This window comes from Thalassophryne amazonica, chromosome 13, assembly GCF_902500255.1.
Source record: "Thalassophryne amazonica chromosome 13, fThaAma1.1, whole genome shotgun sequence".
Lineage (NCBI taxonomy): Eukaryota > Metazoa > Chordata > Actinopteri > Batrachoidiformes > Batrachoididae > Thalassophryne > Thalassophryne amazonica.
Window position 1 is genome coordinate 41753221 of NC_047115.1, and position 22354 is coordinate 41775574.

Consider the following 22354-nt stretch of genomic DNA (forward strand, 5'->3'; position numbering starts at 1 on the left):
TCCATACATCACAGTGATACACATTGCATTAAAAATATATAAAATGTAAAAACATACAAAACATATCAGCGAGGAGCCACCTTGGCACAGGGGAAAGAAGACATCTGACAGATAAAACTAGTCACTGGTTTGGTTGTCTCAGACAATCAGGGAGAAAGTAACAGTCTGTATTCAGCTTGTCGTCTCATTATTACAGAATCCTGATACTTGATTCACAGGTGATACTGGAAGATAACCGTCAGCAGCTGCAACTTTGGTATGACCACAAAAAAACAAACAGAAAATGTCCAGCATTTGAAAACACTATCTCAACTGAAAGGAACATTGCTAAGAGATTTTAACACCATTCTCTTTAACAGATCATCTCGTGCATCACCTGAATAAATACAAGACTTTTTTCTTTGGAGAAGTGTTACAGAGGACAATATTTTATACATGTCTGGTGTTCACAGGATGCAGGTTCCAACAGCAATGTTAGTTGGACAGGCCTTACTGGAAGAAGAGCAGCTTTACTCTACAGTTGTGGCATCACTACATTAATTAGAAAAGTATAATTTGACTTTTACTGTCAAAACATAATGACTCAAAAAGAACATTTTGTTTGAAGTAGGTAGACCTTTTTTATAGGCACTGGATAATGATTGTTCTAACAGATCGTCCGTGTGGACTGGCTGGTTTGAAGATAACCTGATGTGTGTGTGTGTATATACTCAACAAAAATATAAACGCAACACTTTTGGTTTTGCTCCCATTTTGTATGAGATGAACTCAAAGATCTAAAACGTTTTCCACGTACACAATATCACCATTTCCCTCAAATATTGTTCACAAACCAGTCGAAATCTGTGATAGTGAGCACTTCTCCTTTGCTGAGATAATCCATCCCACCTCACAAGTGTGCCATATCAAGATGCTGATTAGACACCATGATTAGTGCACAGGTGTGCCTTAGACTGCCCACAATAAAAGGCCACTCTGAAAGGTGCAGTTTTGTTTTACTGGGGGGGAATACCAGTCAGTATCTGGTGTGACCACCATATGCCTCATGCAGTGCAACACATCTCCTTCGCATCATCTGTGAAGAGAACACCTCTCCAACGTGCCAAACGCCAGCGAATGTGAGCATTTGCCCACTCAAGTCGGTTACGACGACGAACTGGAGTCAGGTCGAGACCCCGATGAGGACGACGAGCATGCAGATGAGCTTCCCTGAGACGGTTTCTGACAGTTTGTGCAAAAATTCTTTGGTTATGCAAACCGATTGTTTCAGCAGCTGTCCGAGTGGCTGGTCTCAGACGATCTTGGAGGTGAACATGCTGGATGTGGAGGTCCTGGGCTGGTGTGGTTACATGTGGTCTGCGGTTGTGAAGCTGGTTGGATGTACTGCCAAATTCTCTGAAACGCCTTTGGAGATGGCTTATGGTAGAGAAATGAACATTCAATACACGAGCAACAGCTCTGGTTGACATTCCTGCTGTCAGCATGCCAATTGCACGCTCCCTCAAATCTTGCAACATCTGTGGCATTGTGCTGTGTGATAAAACTGCTCCTTTCAGAGTGGCCTTTTATTGTGGGCAGTCTAAGGCACACCTGTGCACTAATCATGGTGTCTAATCAGCATCTTGATATGGCACACCTGTGAGGTGGGATGGATTATCTCAGCAAAGGAGAAGTGCTCACTATCACAGATTTAGACTGGTTTGTGAACAATATTTGAGGGAAATGGTGATATTGTGTATGTGGAAAAAGTTTTAGATCTTTGAGTTCATTTCATACAAAATGGGAGCAAAACCAAAAGTGTTGCATTTATATTTTTGTTGAGTATATATATATATTTTTTAAAGCATTCTGGACTCAGAAAAATAAAAATAAAAAGCTTTAAACAGTGAGTCTACACTGAGAATGTTGTAACAGTCAAAAGGTCTTCAGATCCTCCTGAACATCCAGAATTTTCAGCCACTAGCAAAGTTTTATCTGTTAGCCCTCAGAAATCAAACTCTTTCTCATCCACTGCGACAAGGACGTTCTATGCGCCTTCACAGTTCAGGATCACTGGACATCCATGGGGGGGGTCTCCTGCTCAATAAGGTCCATTCTGTTTCTGAGTGTCTTTCATTGGCCTTTTTTTCTCCCAGTCTCACTGTAGAGGATTATCAAAAACAGAGTCTGGTAGGACAGAGATCTTCAGCTTCTTTTCAGGCCAGCTGTACTCCTTTGGTAACTTTGTCTGGAACAACAGTATAGAAAAAAAAAAAAATCAGGCAATGTGAAAAAAAACAAAAGTGCTCTACAAGCACAATATCCCCGGCTGGCAAATGCCGCTTTCTGAAAACATTTCAAGTTATCTGATAACATTTGTTTTGTCAACACAGATTAGCTATTTGAACTTCTAGTAAAAACTGTAAAATGAGCTAATTTTAGTGAAGATTTTCTTTCATAAATCAAGACACTTTTCTTGCTAATGAATCACAGGACAGAGAAGATGAGCCTTTTTCATTGTACATATACATACATACACTGAAATGTTCAACCCATCCTAATTACAGTTAGACACAATCCAACCACTAGGAGCAGTGGGCAGCCACAATGTGGCTCCCAGGGAGAATAATAAATATATTACTTCTCAAAGTTAACCCGTTGATTCAGACTCTACAATGGAAAATATAAATGAAAAGGAATTTTCTATAATGTGCCTTAGTTGTTACATGCGTGTAACTGTAAGGCCGTTCTGGATAAAATATATGCCAAGATAAATCACACATATTTTGTATGCAACATCAAGGAAATAATATGATGTAATCAACAAACTGACTAAACGAGGTCAGTGAATATACAGTATGCACCAACGCATACATGATATACACAAGTCAAACTGAACATCCTTGGCTGCATTGTACGACTGTATTTCAACGGATACAAAAATGTAACAAGACGTTGTAGTCACTAATGAAATTGAGAGTATGTTTTTCACGGGCCGTAACTCTGCTAAAATGATTACAACTCAACTGATATAAAAATGTAACAAGACGTAACAGGTTTCATGATACGGCTCCAAAAAAAAAAAGAGTGAGAAGAACTGATTTCAGAGCGCCAATATCCTTTTTTTTTTTTTGACAGTCTATGTTTGTTAATCAAGGACCATAAGTCTCCTGAAATGTGTACTGTATATATATATGTGTATAATCAACATATATCAAGGACTTGTACCAACTGTCACAAAATTAGTCCTAAATATGTAAGGAGTTGATTTCAGAATGCAGGCATCTACTCATCAAATCAAATTAAATCAATTTTATTTATATAGCGCCAAATCACAACAAACTGTTGCCCCAAGGCGCTTTATATTGTAAGGCAAAGCCATGCAATAATTACAGAAAAACCCCAACGGTCAAAACGACCCCCTGTGAGCAAACACTTGGCGACAGTGGGAAGGAAAAACTCCCTTTTAACAGGAAGAAACCTCCAGCAGAACCAGGCTCAGGGAGGGCAGTCTTCTGCTGGGACTGGTTGGGGCTGAGGGAGAGAACCAGGAAAAAGACATGCTGTGGAGGGGAGCAGAGATCAATCACTAATGATTAAATGCAGAGTGGTGCATACAGAGCAAAAAGAGAAAGAAACACTCAGTGCATCATGGGAACCCCCCCAGCAGTCTAAGTCTATAGCAGCATAACTAAGGGATGATTCAGGGTCACCTGATCCAGCCCTAACTATAAGCTTTAGCAAAAAGGAAAGTTTTAAGCCTAATCTTAAAAGTAGAGAGGGTGTCTGTCTCCCTGATCCGAATTGGGAGCTGGTTCCAGAGCAGAGGAGCCTGAAAGCTGAAGGCTCTGCCTCCCATTCTACTCTTACAAACCCTAGGAACTACAAGTAAACTTGCAGTCTGAGAGCGAAGCGCTCTATTGGGGTGATATGGTACTATGAGGTCCCTAACATAAGATGGGACCTGATTGTTCAAAACATTATAAGTAAGAAGAAGAATTTTAAATTCTATTCTAGAATTAACAGGAAGCCAATGAAGAGAGGCCAATATGGGTGAGATATGCTCTCTCCTTCTAGTCCCCGTTAGTACTCTAGCTGCAGCATTTTTAATTAACTGAAGGCTTTTCAGGGAATTTTTAGGACAACCTAGTCCAGCCTAGAGGAAACAAATGCATGAATTAGTTTTTCAGCATCACTCTGAGACAAGACCTTTCTAATTTTAGAGATATTGCGCAAATGAAAAAAAGCAGTCCTACATATTTGCTTAATATGTGCATTGAAGGACATATCCTGATCAAAAATGACTCCAAGATTTCTCACAGTATTACTAGAGGTCAGGGTAATGCCATCCAGAGTAAGGATCTGGTTAGACACCATGTTTCTAAGATTTGTGGGGCCAAGTACAATAACTTCAGTTTTATCTGAGTTTAAAAGCAGGAAATTAGAGGTCATCCATGTCTTTATGTCTGTAAGACAATCCTGCAGTTTAGCTAACTGGTGTGTGTCCTCTGGCTTCATGGATAGATAAAGCTGGGTATCATCTGCGTAACAATGAAAATTTAAGCAATGCTGTCTAATAATACTGCCTAAGGGAAGCATGTATAAAGTGAATAAAATTGGTCCTAGCACAGAACCTTGTGGAACTCCATAATTAACCTTAGTCTGTGAAGAAGATTCCCCATTTACATGAACAAACTGTAATCTATTAGATAAATATGATTCAAACCACTGCAGCGCAGTGCCTTTAATACCTATGGCATGCTCTAATCTCTGTAATAAAATTTTATGGTCAACAGTATCAAAAGCAGCACTGAGGTCTAACAGGACAAGCACAGAGATGAGTCCACTGTCTGAGGCCAAAAGAAGATCATTTGTAACCTTCACTAATGCTGTTTCTGTACTATGATGAATTCTAAAACCTGACTGAAACTCTTCAAATAGACCATTCCTCTGCAGATGATCAGTTAGCTGTTTTACAACTACCCTTTCAAGAATTTTTGAGAGAAAAGGAAGGTTGGAGATTGGCCTATAATTAGCTAAGATAGCTGGGTCAAGTGATGGCTTTTTAAGTATTGGTTTAATTACTGCCACCTTAAAAGCCTGTGGTACATAGCCAACTAATAAAGATAGATTGATCATATTTAAGATCGAAGCATTAATTAATGGTAGTGCTTCCTTGAGCAGCCTGGTAGGAATGGGGTCTAATAGACATGTTGATGGTTTGGAGGAAGTAAATAATGAAAATAACTCAGACAGAAAAATCGGAGAGAAAGAGTCTAACCAAATACCGGCATCACTGAAAGCAGCCAAAGATAACGATATGTCTTTGGGATGGTTATGATTAATTTTTTCTCTAATAGTTAAAATTTTATTAGCAAAGAAAGTCATGAAGTCATTACTAGTTAAAGTTAAAGGAATACTCGGCTCAACAGAGCTCTGACTCTTTGTCAGCCTGGCTACAGTGCTGAAAAGTGCTTATTTTCTTCAATAAGTGATGAGTAGTAAGATGTCCTAGCTTTACGGAGGGCTTTTTTTTTTTATAGAGCAACAGACTCTTTTTCCAGGCTAAGTGAAGATCTTCTAAATTTGTGAGACGCCATTTCCTCTCCAACTTATGGGTTATCTGCTTTAAGCTGCGAGTTTGTGAGTTATACCAAGGAGTCAGGCAATTCTGATTTAAGGCTCTCTTTTTCAGAGGAGCTACAGCATCCAAAGTTGTCCTCAATGAGGATGTAAAACTATTGACGAGATAATCTATCTCACTCACAGATTTTAGGTAGCTACTCTGCTCTGTGATGGTATATGGCACTGGAGAACATAAAGAAGGAATCATGTCCTTAAACCTAGTTACAGCGCTTTCTGAAAGACTTCTAGTGTAATGAAACTTATTCCCCACTGCTGGGTAGTCCATCAGAGTAAATGTAAATGTTATTAAGAAATGATCAGACAGAAGGGGGTTTTCAGGGAATACTGTTAAGTCTTCAATTTCCATACCATAAGTCAGAACAAGATCTAAGGTATGATTAAAGTGGTGGGTGGACTCATTTACATTTTGAGCAAAGCTAATCGAGTCTAACAATAGATTAAATGCAGTGTTGAGACTGTCATTCTCAGCATCTGTGTGGATGTTAAAATCGCCCACTATAATTATCTTATCTGAGCTAAGCACTAAGTCAGACAAAAGGTCCGAAAATTCACAGAGAAACTCACAGTAACAACCAAGTGGACGATAGATAACAAATAAAACTGGTTTTTGGGACTTCCAATTTGGATGGACAAGACTAAGAGTCAAGCTTTCAAATGAATTAAAGCTCTGTCTGGGTTTTTGATTAATTAATAAGATGGAATGGAAGATTGCTGCTAATCCTCCGCCTCGGCCCGTGCTACGAGCGTTGACTCAGGGGTGTTGACTCATTTAAACTAACATAATCATCCTGCTGTAACCAGGTTTCTGTAAGGCAGAATAAATCAATATGTTGATCAATTATTATATCATTTACTAACAGGGACTTAGAAGAGAGAGACCTAATGTTTAATAGACCACATTTAACTGTTTTAGTCTGTGGTGTAGTTGAAGGTGCTATGTTATTTTTTCTTTTTGAATTTTTATGCTTAAATAGATTTTTACTGGTTGTTGGTGGTCTGGGAGCAGGCACCGTCTTACGGGGATGGGGTAATGAGGGGATGGCAGCGGGAGAGAAGCTGCAGAGAGGCGTGTAAGACTACAACTCTGCTTCCTGGTCCCAACCCTGGATAGTCACGGTTTGAAAGATTTAATAAAATTGGCCAGATTTCTAGAAATGAGAGCTGCTCCATCCAAAGTGGGATGGATGCCGTCTCTCCTAACAAGACCAGGATTTCCCCAGAAGCTTTGCCAATTATCTATGAAGCCCACCTCATTTTTTGGACACCACTCAGACAGCAAGCCATACTCATGAGGCAATGTCTAGATTTGTTAATAAAGGGTCATAACTCTGATCAAATAGGCCCAACTCATAATATGCATATTACCAAATTATAACAAGGACTTGTACCCAGTCTCACTAAATTTCTCCTAAAATATAAGATGAGTTGATTTCAGAACGCTTATACTCTTTTTGGGACGGACGAACAGACCGAACCGACGGAAATCGCCACGATATAATTCCCAATCAGGCATTCGACCAGCGGGGGATAATTAACTAGAGATCTTTGATCAAGCTCACAAAAGTATACCCCTAATCTGCCATATTAGTTACCTGCATGTATTATATAACTGTGGTAGTCAATGTTTTGTGATAAACCCCTGGAATTATCTATCTGGTCAATGTATGTCCATGTAACTGACAAATATGACACTTTTTAAAAATCCATCAAACAGTTTAGGAGGAGTTGAATATTAAAATATTTACAGACTGACAGACAAAGTGGTTCCTATATACTCACCCACCCCATCCCATTCAAACAAAAATTTGAGGGAGGGGGCAAAAAATACCAACCTCTTCGCAAGTGTTAAGGTCCTGCAAGTCTCCAATCATTTGCTCCACAAACTCTTCAGTCAACAATATCTTAAGACAGACAATAAAATATTAAATAAATGCCTATATTAACAATAACAACAACAAAAAAAAAACAAGGAACATGTAGTTGTGAGAGTGTGAAAGCATGTGCATACCTGAAGCCAGGGGCCGTGGGCTGCATATGGATGTTCTTCAGAAGCAAAGGCTCCCTCAACTCCAGTAGACACAAATGTGATGGCCGTGTCTCCATTGATACTCTTATATGTGAAGTGTCTCCCATGAAGCAGCCGTCCCCTGTCATGTACAACACAATGTCCATCAAAAGTGTCTTTATTTACAGTATGTCAGCCACAACAAATGTGTCTATTTTCTTGTAATACTGAAAAGTTTTCCAAGAGTGTACATTTTTAAATACAGTTAAGAGCCCATGTCTTAAAGATGATTTGAAAGGATCTACTTCAGGCATAATAACAATAACAACAAGAAGAACAAAACTACTGTGTAATGATTAATGTTCATCTCTTTGGCTGACTGAACATTTGGAAGCCAGAGAGTATAACAATGAATATGACATAAATAAAACTTTAGACATTTGAACCAGTTCTGTACAAATTAGCATAAATAATAGGTTCGGTCCACTGATACGGGGAGCTGATGATCTAGTGGTTAAGGCGTTGGGCTTGAGACCAGAAGATCCTTGGTTCAAATCCCAGCCTGACTGGAAAATCACTAAGGGCCCTTGGGCAAGGTCTTTAATCCCCTAGTTGCTCCCAGTGTGTAGTGAGCGCCTTGTATGGCAGCACCCTGACATCGGGGTGAATGTGAGGCATTACAGTGGTCCCTCGCTATAACGCGGTTCACCTTTCGCGGCCTCACAGTTTCGCAGATTTTTTTAGTCCAATTTTGCATGTTCTTTTTTTTTTTTTTAACAGCACATTGTGTTCTGCGTCTTCATCAAGCAGGCCGGTCACGGCACCGCAAAGGCAGAGCACGCGCATTGTGTTCTGTGTGTCTGTTTATAAGAATCTTCTCGCCCGAAGAAAAAAAGAGCGGCAACAACTACCCATAACTGTGTTCTTCACTCAGAAAAAGACACCTGCACCGAAATGTGACTCAGTGGAAAAAGAGCGGCGCCAGGACGAAGAGGCGCGATCAGAGGAACTGTGAAATACTGGTCAGTCACTATTAATAATTTCTTATGTGTCCAACCTCGTAGGTTGATCGTTAAAAATAAATTTGTTAGTTCTAAAAGCCATCATAAGTATTTGTAGGAAAACATTCTATTTTTATTTCTCAAATAAAATGTTTGGGCCTGAAAACAGGTTGGTCTTATTTTTCTACTAAGGTTTGAACTTTGAGAGTGTTTACACACGAGAGGAAAGTGAGAAAATGTTAATGCCTGTTTGAGAAAAGTGTATAAAGTGTGTAGTGAGGGGTTTCACAGCCTTAAAACATCTATAATAATTGTAAAAAATAACGCTGAGTACTTCGCGGATTTCGCTTATTGCGGAATATTTTTAGAACGCAACTCCCGCGATAAACAAGGGAACACTGTACTTGTAAAGTGCTTTGAGCGTATGATGCAGATGGAAAAGCTCTATATAAAGTCGATCCATTTTCATACAAAATAGACAACAACTTGTATTTCTATCGAATAATAGTGCCCCCCACCTAAAAAACACATTTCTGTACAATGTCAATACTACAGATAACTAAAATCAGATTTGTAAGTGTGAAATATCTGATCAGGTCCTGTGCTGGCCTGCCTCTGACACTGTGTTCTGCAGAGCTGACCTCTCAGGAGTCACTCTGAAAACAACCCCCCCCCCCCCCCCCCCTCCTGTTGTTAGAAGAAATAAGCCCAAAACAAGCCCTGACAAACATCAGGCTCGTGCTCATCCCCAGATACCGACACTGATCAGTGTCTACAGCTCTTCCTGGATGGATACTAATCCATCAAAGGTTCGTTCCAGAGCCTCGGCTGGTTCCCACTAGACATGGGTCGATAACTGGTTTCACGGTATACCGCGGTATGAAAAAGCCATGGTATCAAAACCACTAAAATTTTCCGTTATACCATCCCTACGGTAAGAGTGAGTTATGAGAATTCTTGACAGGCAGAGCAGAGGCAGCCGCTGCCGCCCTTTTCCCCGGCGCGTACCTCTGTCTCTGTTTATAAACAGGCAGCTAACATTAGCTAGCTCTGCATCATAGCTGAAGGAGGCGAAGCCTGCACTGAACTTTCCTTCTGTCTCAAACCAAGTCGGCTTTATGGGATTACTTTGGCTACTGATTTAATAGAAAATTTACCTGCTTTTTTGTTTTATTTTCTGTGGAATAGCCCTTCAAACCAAAAACAGTGGTAACAAAGCACCGTAGCTATGACCTGTGTCGGACTCGGAGCGATTCAAGATACCCGCAAAGGACTACATGGAAGGCGTAAAATTTATCCCATCTTTGAAACCACTGAGAAGTACAAGCGGTAGACTTGAGTTGTGCCTGTGGTCGACCAAATTTCTCCCACAAACATGTCAAGAAGGACAAATACATAAATTCCAAGCACTTTGTTGGTGAAGCTGGGCCAAGTATTGAGCATCCGGAGTTCCGGACCTTATTCCAACCACGTTTCTCCCTAAGGAAGTAAGTCATGTTTCCCACGGGGCAGATGCTACATGTCTAAAAGAGCGACTATCAAAATCTCTAAAGTTATCAGTGGTATAGAACTTGTAGCGGTAGACGCTGCGTCAATTAGTGTGCCTGAATCACGCACGCTTCATATGCAAATAGCCTTAATGTTGTTAAAGCACATTTTAAAGCTATACATAATCAGGGCTATGAAATGAAAATTGTGAAATCCGAGGAAAATTCGCAGGGGGTCTGGCCCCCCCCCTGAGGAGCCGGGGTCTAGGGCCTTGTGGGGCCCCAGAAACCAAATTAAATTTTCATCTACTAATACATTTTCAACATCTCCTGGAAGAACAAATCTCAAAATTAGTGCATATTTAAATGACCCTTTATTCAACCTTTCATTTGAACCGTCAATGATCATGCTGAAATAACAGAATATGACATGGAAGTAGGAGCTGGTATGATTTTCCTTTTAATTGTAAACCAAATTATGCATTAACGCAGAACAATTAAACTACATGAAATTCATGAAGACTGAAAAGACTGTTAAACCATGTCAAAAACCCCAGCTAAACTTGTAGGATATTTTAAAAATCATGGTAAAATATCAATAACATACCTTATAGTAAAAAAAAAGCCACACATTCTTGTGTAAATTCCTGTAAATCCACCCAAAGCCACGGTGTCTTTTTTCCCATGAAAAAAGTGTACATTAATAAAAACTCATTTACACTGTTGTGTAAATTCATGTAGCCTAAATTCATTCAAAGCCACAATGTCTTTTTTTTTTTCAATGAAAGAAAGTCTAATGAAAGAAAAAAAGGCACCTAATCTTTTCTGAAATCTGTTTGAACAGCACAATGTTTATTTTCCAGAGAGAAAAAAAAATCTTACCAGTTCGCTTTTCCCGTTTATCTTTCAGGTGTGTTCATGAAGCCAGCAACCATTCCATGGATTCTTGTCCTTATTAAACTTTTTCAAACTGTTTTTCTCGCCATCTTCGCTCTGTCTGATGTCGCTCTGTGACACAGACATGCTGCAAAATTCTTCTTTTAAAAACTTGAAAGTTTTAAAAGTTTGCGATGTCCACATGCTACGTTTAGCTAAGCTTCGCACAGGAGCCACACAGTGTCACCGCAGCAACCAACCAGCCCCACTTTACGACAACTGTTGCAACAGCCAGGCTTTGAGTGGCATTTATTCTCCTTGAAACTCCGCGGCTCCAAGGAAACTGATTTGTATCTGTAACACACAGATCAGTGTCCGCAGACTTATAAAACTTGATGTCGTAAAAAAAGAACGCTTTGCCATAAGCATTTTAAAAACTCAGTAACGATCACGATTAAAGAGTACAACACTAACACCCCACCCCGCCCCCCTCCCCATGATGAAATCCGCGGAGTTTTCACAGCCCTACATAATACCATGAAATTTTTGCACATGGCTATCATACCGTCCAAATCTTATACCGGCCTATGCCTAGTTCCCACTTACAGCTGGGTAGACTGGGACGATGCAAAATTTGTATATCATGATATTTATTTTTGTTTTGTTTTTATTATTTTTTGTTTTAATCAATATTTATCATGATATACAAGTGAATGATTCTGCTTTGAGGAGTATCCTGATAGTGACTGAAATCTGAAGAAAGTAGGGTTCAAGATAAACTTTAGTCTTTTTCTATTTTATTTTGGAAAGCATTTTGTCCTTAAGGTCAGAACATGCTACACTAATAGTAAATGTTTTTAGTGTAGCAGCATACGTGGAGTATTACATACGGGAGTCATTCTTAAACTTGTACTTTGGAAGTATTTAAGTTTTACATTCTCAGGCTTCTTTTAAAGTACTTCAGTTTAACACATGGATTATTTCTGAAAATATATTTACTATAGGGATACTCCAAAAAGTGGGAACTACTTGATGTTGGAGTGGGAAAGAGACTGGAAGAATACCGCAGACAGAGGGGCAGCAGTGCTCCTGACTCCTGGTTGAACTTCAAATGGACACTCTCCAACTGCCGTGTTCGAACCAGCTCATGAGGAACAATAGCTGCTGAGCTGTCGCTCTCCAAGCTGTCTTTTCGACTCCTGAGAACCCGGAGGAAAAAAAAAAGAAAGTGTGGAAAATAAGGAAAAATTTCAGCAGTAACGACTACAATTATACAATTGGCAACATCATTTGTATGCGAAACAAACTGTGCAAGAAGTGATGGATCCCTGGTCTGCTATTACCTCTGTGATGATGATAATGATACTTTAATTAATTAAACAAAACAAACAAACAATAGCAATTGCGCACTATACACTGATTAGCCATAACAATTTGACCACCTGTCTAATACTGTGTAGGTCCCCCTTTTCCCACCAGAAGAGTCTTGACCCATTAAGGCATGGTTTTCACTACACCTCTGAAAGTGTGCTGTGGCATCTTGCAAAAAGCATTAGCAGCACATCATTTTGTTGGATCGGAGAGCACAGGCTAGCCTTCACTGAGGAAAATGGGACGTTCAAGACACTGTTCAGAAGAACAGTGTAGTTTGATTAAAAAGTTGATTGGAGAGGGGAAAACATATACGCAGGCGCAAAAAATTATAGGGTGTTCATCTACAATGACCTCCAATGCTTTAAAATGGACAAAAAAAAAAAAAAAAAGACGTGTGGAAGAAAACGGAAAACAACCATCAAAATGGATAGAGGAATAACCAGAATGGCAAAGGCTCACCCATTGATCAGCTCCAGGATGATCAAAGACAGTCTGGAGTTACCTGTAAGTGCTGTGACAGTTAGAAGACGCCTGTGTGAAGCTAATTTATTTGCAAGAATCCCCCGCAAAGTCCCTCTGTTAAATAAAAGACATGCAGAAGAGGTTACAATTTCCCAAAGAACACATCAACTGGCCTAAAGAGAAATGGAGGAATATTTTGTGGACTGATGAGAGTAAAATTGTTCTTTTTGGGTCCAAGGGCCGCAGACAGTTTGTGAGACGACCCCTAAACTCTGAATTCAAGCCACAGTTCACAGTGAAGACAGTGAAGCATGGTGGTGCAAGCATCATGATATGGGCATGTTTCTCCTACTATGGTGTTGGGCCTATATATCGCATACCAGGTATCATGGATCAGTTTGGATATGTCAGAATACTTGAAGAGGTCATGCTGCCTTATGCTGAAGAGGACATGCCCTTGAAATGGGTGCTTCAACAAGACAATGACCCCAAGCACACTAGTAAACGAGCAAAATATTAGTTCCACACCAACAAAATTAATGCCTCGCAGATGTGAAGAAATCATGAAAAACTGTGGTTATACAACTAAATACTAGTTTAGTGATTCACAGGATTGCTAAAAAAGCAGTTTGAACATAATAGCTTTGAGTTAGTAGCGTCAACAGCAGATCCTATTATTGTGAACACCCCCTTTTCTACTTTTTTTTTTTTTACTAATAGCCCAATTTCATAGCCTTAAGAGTGTGCATATCATGAATGCTTGGTATGATATGTCAGAATACTTGAAGAGGTCATGCTGCCTTATGCTGAAGAGGACATGCCCTTGAAATGGGTGCTTCAACAAGACAATGAGCCCAAGCACACTAGTAAACGAGCAAAATATTAGTTCCACACCAACAAAATTAATGCCTCGCAGATGTGAAGAAATCATGACAAACTGTGGTTATACAACTAAATACTAGTTTAGTGATTCACAGGATTGCTAAAAAAGCAGTTTGAACATAATAGCTTTGAGTTTGTAGCGTCAACAGCAGATCCTATTATTGTGAACACCCCCTTTTCTACTTTTTTTTTTTTTTACTAATAGCCCAATTTCATAGCCTTAAGAGTGTGCATATCATGAATGCTTGGTATGATATGTCAGAATTCTTGAAGAGGTCATGCTGCCTTATGCTGAAGAGGACATGCCCTTGAAATGGGTGCTTCAACAAGACAATGAGCCCAAGCACACTAGTAAACGAGCAAAATATTAGTTCCACACCAACAAAATTAATGCCTCGCAGATGTGAAGAAATCATGACAAACTGTGGTTATACAACTAAATACTAGTTTAGTGATTCACAGGATTGCTAAAAAAGCAGTTTGAACATAATAGCTTTGAGTTTGTAGCGTCAACAGCAGATGCTATTATTGTGAACACCCCCTTTTCTACTTTTTTTTTTTTTACTAATAGCCCAATTTCATAGCCTTAAGAGTGTGCATATCATGAATGCTTGGTCTTGTTGAATTTGTGAGAATCTACTGAATCTACTGGTACCTTGTTTCCCATTAGTCACATAGCACTACTATTATTCTGAACACTACTGTATCGACCACTCCAGACTACTACCATCCCACAACAACTGCAGCTTTGAGGATGCTCTGGGCCAGTCACCCAACCAACCATTTAGACCTTGTCAAAGACACTCAAAACTTTGTATGTCTCTATTTGTCCTGCTTGGAATGCATCAACTCAGAAGACAAATGTTAATTTGCTGCCTAATATATCCCACTCACTGACAGGTGTCACTGTAACAACATAACATCTTTCACTTCACCTGTTATGGCTGATCGTTTATAATGTGCTTGCAACTACAATGAAGCTGCTAGAACACGGAAAATCAACATTGCAGACAGCAGCTGAACTATGAATATCTGCCCACAGTACAGCTGTATCGAGGAACAACCTGTGTTACAAACCGTAAGTAGCGGTAATACTCACTGAGGCCTCTCACTTTGTCGCTGACTGCTGATAGGCGGTAGCACTGACTTGCTGTTTAACTCCAGTCCTTTTCTCAGGGTCTCCCTGATCTGCTCCGTGTCTGACAACACACACAATTTGATCAGCAACAAATTATTCCATCATGCATTGGTGATCGAAAGACTCCAGAACTTCTGTTCATACTCTGCTGTCTCCTGTTGGTTTCAGACTTGTAGTACCTTTGTCCGAGAGCCTCCGTGGCTGTGATCCTATGCAAATTGATCGGCTGTCCTCTTCATCCTCTGGCGGTCGACTCAGATCGTCCCACACACACTTAGCACTAACTCCACTCAGGTTGGAGCCCTCTGTCTCGATACCCTGGTCAACCCGCTCCTGCTTAGATGAGCAACAATGCAATCGTTAACACTAGCTAACACAAAATCTCAATCAGACACGCAAAAACAAGATGCTCCATCAAAACAACAGCTGGTGCTAGATATTTATCAAGAGTATCATAAGTAGGTGATTATATGTTAATATGCACACTGCCAGTCAAACGTTTGACTGGTAGTGTCTGGACATTTATGTCTTGTTGGGAAATGTTCAAGGCTATGAATTGAGACAGACCTGATGGGGAACACCTGAGAAAATTCTCATGCTTGACAATTACAACTAGTAGTCCCAATCCTAAGAATTATACGACATTTAATGATTCACATTTCATTGCACAAGTACTACAGTATTATAATCTATACTATGTTACATGTTTTAAAACTGATGCATTAAAAATATCACAAATATGTCATACACCTCTGGCTGTCAAATTATAACAAAAATAACATTTAATGCAGTTTGTGAAAACTACTAAAGCCTTACTTGTAGATGTGGGTCGATGTCAAAAATCGTTTCTCCCCTCCTCATGTCTGTGATTAGCCAGGGTCCACCAGCACTGTACAATCACCAGGACAATCATCTACATCAGTTACACTCAGCATTAACGTCAACATAAACACAGTTAATAAATCAACAAGTAACTGGAGTGATTACATTCTGCATACAAGATTAGTTCAAGATGGTTGCACTCGCAACACTGAACACAACAGACACAGCTGCCCAGTTATTTTTAAACAAATATGTATATATGCTATAACAGGTCAATGTTGGACTAACCCTGAAGTAAAGTGTTACACACAAACACACACATTGCAGTATATACACTTGACAATTAAAGCAAATCTTATAGAACAGGTACGGTAAGGTACTATAAGTGCATAAATGACGGGTGTACCCTGCATCCGGAAAGTATTCACAGCACTTTACTTTTTCCATATTTTGTGATGTTACAGCTTTATTCTAAAATGGAGTAAATTCATTTTCCCCTCAAAATTCTACTTGCAACACCCCATAATGACCACATGAATCTTTTTTTTTTTTTTTTTTGCAAATTTGCAAAAAAACAAAAACAAAACTAAGAATTCATGTACAGCCTTTGCGCAATACGTTGTTGATGCACCTTTGACAGCAATTACAGTCTCACGTCTTCTAGAATATGATGCCACAAGCTTGGTGCACCTATCTTTGGGCAGTTTTGTCCATTCCTCTTTGCAGCACCTCTCAAGGTTCATCAAGTTGGATGGGGAGCGTCGGTGCACAGCCATTTTAAGATCTCTCCAGAGATGTTCAATCAGATTCAGGTCTGGGCTCTGGCTGGGCCACTCAAGGACATTCACAGAGTTGTCCTGAAGTCACTCCTTTGATATCTTGGCTGTGTGCTCAGGGTCATTGTCCTGCTGAAAGATGAACCATCGCCCCAGTCTGAGGTCAAGAGCGCTCTGGAGCAGGTTTTCATCCAGGATGTCTCAGTACATTGCTGCATTCATCTTTCCCTCAATCCTGATTAGGCTCCCAGTTCCTGCCACTGAAAAACATCCCCACAGCATGATGCTGTCACTACCATGCTTCACTGTAGGGATGACACCTGGCATTTACGTCAAAGAGTTCAATCTTTGTCTCATCAGACCAGAGAATTTTTTCTCATGGTCTGAGAGTCCTTCAGGTGCCTTTTGGCAAACTCCAGGCACGAGTGAATACTTATGTGGATACTCATGTACATGTGATTTCTTAGTTTGTTTGGTTTTTTAATTAAATTGGCAAAAATCTAAAAAAAAAAAAAAAAAAAAAAAACTTCACATTGTCCTTATGGGGTATTCTGTGTAGAATTCTGAGGAAAAAATTAATATAATCCATTTTGGAATAATGTGCAAAAAGTGAAGCGCTGTGAATACTTTCCGGTGCACCGTATGTCATGTCTGCCAAGGCAAACAATATTACATTACACATCAGAATGACATCTTCTGACCATATTAGCTAGCTACATAGAAATTCTGTGAAATGGTCAAATAACTGCATTCTATAGCCATCCATCTGAAAGAGATGCTCAAAAAGCTTGACAATGATGCCTCACATTCACACAAACACCAATGCCTGGGCGCAGTTAAAAAGAAAAGAGAGAGAGAGATTATACTTTACTCTGTGTAACTAAACAACAATCAGGAAAGACTTAAAATAAAAGAGCTATTTTGATAGGGTAGGGATGTACTCACACTCGGACTCCACGCATCAGTTCCAAGATACCTTGACCGTTCCACTGCTGGGCTGCTTGGAGCTCCTCTGTGCAAACGCCAACAATCTACAGTGTTACACATGAGAGAATGAGACTTCAAATCTTGTTACGGTCTGATGTTTTGACTTAATGCAACTATTCCATTTATGGTTAATGTCAACACTTTGGTGTACAGCAGGGGTCACCAACCTTACTTCTGGAGATCACCTACCCTGCTGCAACCAGAGGTGACCAGTCAGTGAAGTCTGGTGTTCTCCACCTCCTGATTGGCTGAGCATAACTTAGCTAAATACCAAGAGCAGGGAGTGGAGCAGGGCAGGGGTAGATGGAAAAAAAATGCAGGGCAGGTGACCCCTGGCGTATATCTGCCTAATCCTGAAATATTAAAAGAGGAGAATATTTCTTCACTGACCTCTACCATACATCTAGATCTAGAGGGCAGGAAAAGAGAGTGCCATTTCTGATGACTTGGTGTCAGAGTATTAAGTTGCTTGTATTACACAGAAATTTTAGTGATGACTCCCAATGAATCATTCATAAAGACAATCCAGACTGCATTCGGTGTGTACATCCTTTGTATCATCTTTACACTATATTTTATCAAAATACGGCCAAGTAGGCTTTTTAAGAGGAGTGAAGTATATTGGCGTCTTTCATTCATTCAGGAACTGCAGTCATCTGCATGTTTTTTAACTTCTCCCAGCAGGAGCTTTCTTTGTCTTTCCCCTTCTCCATCTGTTCCTTTTTTCATCCAAAATCTGACACTGCAAGAAAATTCTCAAAATCACAATAATCTGAACACAGATCACGATGGCAACAGAACAGCGTCACCACCAAACTGGAGAAGACCATTCAGAGCGACCCTGATATACAAATACAACACGATGAGAACACATGACATAACTCTGCAAGCTCTACTGTGTATATCACATAATTTAACTGACCTGGAGAAAGTTCAGTGAGCCAAACGGAGTTTGAATTGGTTGCATCTGTGGGTCTTCTGTTAGCAACATATGCTGGATACGAGATTCACTGTTGTCCAGCGGACTGTGCCAGGATACATGATCACCACTACAAAATGTGTTTTCTGTGAGAGAGAAATAAATTGACAAAGTGAAAAAAGATGTTTAACGTAAGCCCGTTGAGCATTTTTGAGAACAAAGAGTCCTGTTCTACCTCATGCCATCTTGCAATACAATTTCAAAGGCAAGTTAAAACAGCGAAAGGGCACATCATCAGCAAAAGAATAAACTGGTGCATTTTTTTCCTCCAATCAAGAAGAGGAAAAAAGACTGACTCACTCAGTGTTGAGGAAACAATTACAGAATCACCTTATAATCTACATTTTTTTTAAGCAAATACCAGCACAAATTAACAAATGCAAATCAGACTATAATTCAGGGAGAGTGCTTACAGAACTTAACGAGTTATCAACTGAAACAATGTATGGGATTTTACAGTTAAAATATCAAATATGTCACAAAAATTAATGACCAAATACAAGTCAAGTCTAGGAGCTGTGCTTTGCTGCTTTCACAACACAATGGAACCGCCTTGGGTCCTGGATGGCAACCACCCAGGCAGACAACTGGTCCATTCCTAAATCACTAAATTAACCATCTATCTGCCACAGCCAGGTAAAACATGAGCGCCCCCCCTTGGCCTTATCCAGCTACTGGGGTCCTCAACACTCAGGGACCTGCATCTTGGATCATTCAGAGAAACGGGCCATGTGACCAAAATGTAAAAGGTGACGATCGCTCACAATGCAAGTGATGCTCCTCATCCTAGTCTCTCTGAGTAACTGCTCATTTGATACAAAGTCATTCCAGTGGTACGTACCCAAGGATCCTTTGACCACAAAGACAGAGGACTCAGAGACATGTATGTCACTGCCGAGATAAGTGAGTCTCTCTACAAGTTCAACATTTTCATCGCATATACAACCCCTGGCAAAAATTATGTAATCACCGGCCTCGGAGGATGTTCAGTCAGTTGTTTAATTTTGCAGAAAAAAAAGCAGATCATAGACATGACACAAAACTAAAGTCATTTCAAATGGCAACTTTCTGGCTTTAAGAAACACTATAAGAAATCAAGAAAAAAAATTGTGGCAGTCAGTAACGGTTACTTTTTTAGACCAAGCAGAGGGAAAAAAATATGGACTCACTCAATTCTGAGGAATAAATTATGGAATCACCCTGTAAATTTTCATCCCCAAAACTAACACCTGCATCAAATCAGATCTGCTCATTAGTCTGCATCTAAAAAGGAGTGATCACACCTTGGAGAACTGTTGCACAAAGTGGACTGACATGAGTCATGGCTCCAACACGAGAGATGTCAATTGAAACAAAGGAGAGGATTATCAAACTCTTAAAAGAGGGTAAATCATCAAGCAATGTTGCAAAAGATGTTGGTTGTTCACAGTCAGCTGTGTCTAAACTCTGGACCAAATACAAACAACATGGGAAGGTTGTTAAAGGCAAACATATTGGTAGACCAAGGAAGACATCAAAGCGTCAAGACAGAAAACCTAAAGCAATATGTCCCAAAAATCGAAAATGCACAACAAAACAAATGAGGAACGAATGGGAAGAAACTGGAGTCAACGTCTGTGACCGAACTGTAAGAAACCGCCTAAAGGAAATGGGATTTACATACAGAAAAGCTAAACGAAAGCCATCATTAACACCTAAACAGAAAAAACAAGGTTACAATGGGCTAAGGAAAAGCAATCGTGGACTGTGGATGACTGGATGAAAGTCATATTCAGTGATGAATTTCAAATCTGCATTGGGCAAGATGATGATGCTGGAACTTTTGTTTGGTGCCGTTCCAATGAGATTTATAAAGATGACTGCCTGAAGAGAACATGTAAAATTCCACAGTCATTGATGATATGGGGCTGCGTGACAGGTAAAGGCACTGGGAAGATGGCTGTCATTACATCATCAATAAATGCACAAGTTTACATTGATATTTTGGACACTTTTCTTATCCCATCAATTGAAAGGATGTTTGGGGATGATGAAATCATTTTTCAAGATGATAATGCATCTTGCCATAGAGCAAAAACTGTGAAAACATTCCTTGCAAAAAGACACATAGGGTCAATGTCATGGCCCGCAAATAGTCCGGATCTTAATCCAACTGAAAATCTTTGGTGGTAGGTGAAGAAAATGGTCCATGACAAGGCTCCAACCTGCAAAGCTGATCTGGCAACAGCAATCAGAGAAAGTTGGAGCCAGATTGATGAAGAGTACTGTTTGTCACTCATTAAGTCCATGCCTCAGAGACTGCAAGCTGTTATAAAAGCCAGAGGTGCTGCAACAAAATAGTAGTGATGTGTTGGAGCATTCTTTTGTTTTTCATGATTCCATAATTTTTTCCTCAGAATTGAGTGATTCCATATTTTTTTCCCTCTGCTTGGTCTAAAAAGTAACCGTTACTGACTGTCACAATTTTTTTCCTGATTTCTTATAGTGTTTCTTAAAGCCAGAAAGTTGCCATTTGAAATTACTTTAGTTTTGTGTCATGTCTGTGATCTGCTTTTTTTCTACAAAATTAAACAACTGAATGAACATCCTCTGACGCCGGTGATTCCATAATTTTTGCCAGGGGTTGTAGATACACCTTTGATTGCTGAGTTCAGGAAGCCATTAAAACCTTAGTCTTGATCCAGGACAATCTCAAACCCAGACATTCTAATTCCTCAAAGCTTCTCAACTACTACAATTAGAGTATCCATTGATAACAGAAAGATCACAGCATCGACGTCTGCAAAGTCTAGGTCAGCAAACTAAACTAAAGCACCCAAGTCACTGGTTTCCACAACACCACCCAACAACCAGTCCATGCAAGCATTGAACAGCGTAGGAGTCAGAACACACCCCTGACGAACAACAATTTTCACTAGGAAAAAACTCTGTCTCTGCCTCCACTCCATACAACACTCAGTATCTGTGTACAGGTTGTTGATGGTGTCTAGTAGGTTCTTCAGCTTCCCAGACAGCAGTCCGATCAACTGAATCAAATGCTTTGCGAAAATCAACATAGGTAGTGCAAAGAAACACTACCAATTCTCACGGCTGCATTCTACGAGTACTTGCAGGGTTAAAATGCGGCCACCTGTGAAATCAGACTGTTCTGATCATTGTGGAGCAAGTAGCTAGACCTGCATCCTATTAAGAATAATCCTTAATAGCATGCTGGTCTTTTCTTCCAATCTGTAGGAATGATATCTGTCTCCCAAATTGAAACAAAAATGATTTGCAGTGCCAGAACAGCATCTCCAAGCAGAACATCCCAGCAGAAGGATCAGCTTTATACAACTGTTCAAAGTAGCTGGCCCAATGTGACAGTACAGCAGAGGCATCTGTCAGGACTGAACCATCCTCTGCTGTAACTGCAGTGGGACGATGTGTAGGTCTGGAGGAACAAAATGTTTTGATTCCTCTGTAAGCAAATCGAGGGTCCCTAGAACACAAATGGTGTGTAACCAGGTCACAGATTCCTCCAAAAACACCTCCTTGTCCATTCTCAAGGCCATCACAACCTGCTTCCTCAGCTCCCTGTACATCCTAAGATTTCTATCAAGCTGTGCACTATGACTCCTCTGGATGATGTTTAGAGTGTCTTCAGAAATAAAGCACCTCCTCCAATAGACAATGGCAGCTCCACTATATCTTCAGCAACTTTTGGGGTCTGACTGCGGGAGAACTCCCACAATCAGTTTAGATCACAAGTTGTGTCCATGTTTGCAAGTCCTCCAGCCACTGCATGCAAATTCCTGAGGAAGAGCCTGATCTCGGGGTCTGGCCAGATTTAACTTGGGCACTGAGTGAGCAGTAGCGTGCGACACTTCAACTGAATCCTCAGGGAAGCCACAACAAGTCTGTGGTCAGAATTCAAAAACTGGGCACTTCTGTAGAACCTACA

General features: G+C 40.1%; 1 protein-coding gene across 2 annotated transcripts in view; it reads right to left on the reverse strand.

Annotated features, from left to right (window-relative positions):
- Positions 1-1771: 1771 nt before the first annotated feature.
- Positions 1772-22354, reverse strand: part of sufu (suppressor of fused homolog (Drosophila)) — a 35943-nt gene continuing 15360 nt past the window's right edge. Inside the window, exons 4-12 of one of the 2 annotated variants that reach the window (XM_034185170.1) lie at positions 18358-18500; positions 17394-17479; positions 15667-15739; positions 15030-15183; positions 14812-14911; positions 12059-12193; positions 7634-7772; positions 7458-7526; positions 1772-2227 (exon numbers count right to left, since the gene is read on the reverse strand). In XM_034185170.1, the coding sequence (XP_034041061.1) occupies positions 2138-2227; positions 7458-7526; positions 7634-7772; positions 12059-12193; positions 14812-14911; positions 15030-15183; positions 15667-15739; positions 17394-17479; positions 18358-18500 (989 nt within the window). In that variant the 3' untranslated portion in view covers positions 1772-2137. Of the gene's footprint in view, positions 2228-7457; positions 7527-7633; positions 7773-12058; positions 12194-14811; positions 14912-15029; positions 15187-15666; positions 15740-17393; positions 17480-18357; positions 18501-22354 lie in introns of both variants that reach the window. The other variant, XM_034185169.1, reaches the window with a different exon arrangement.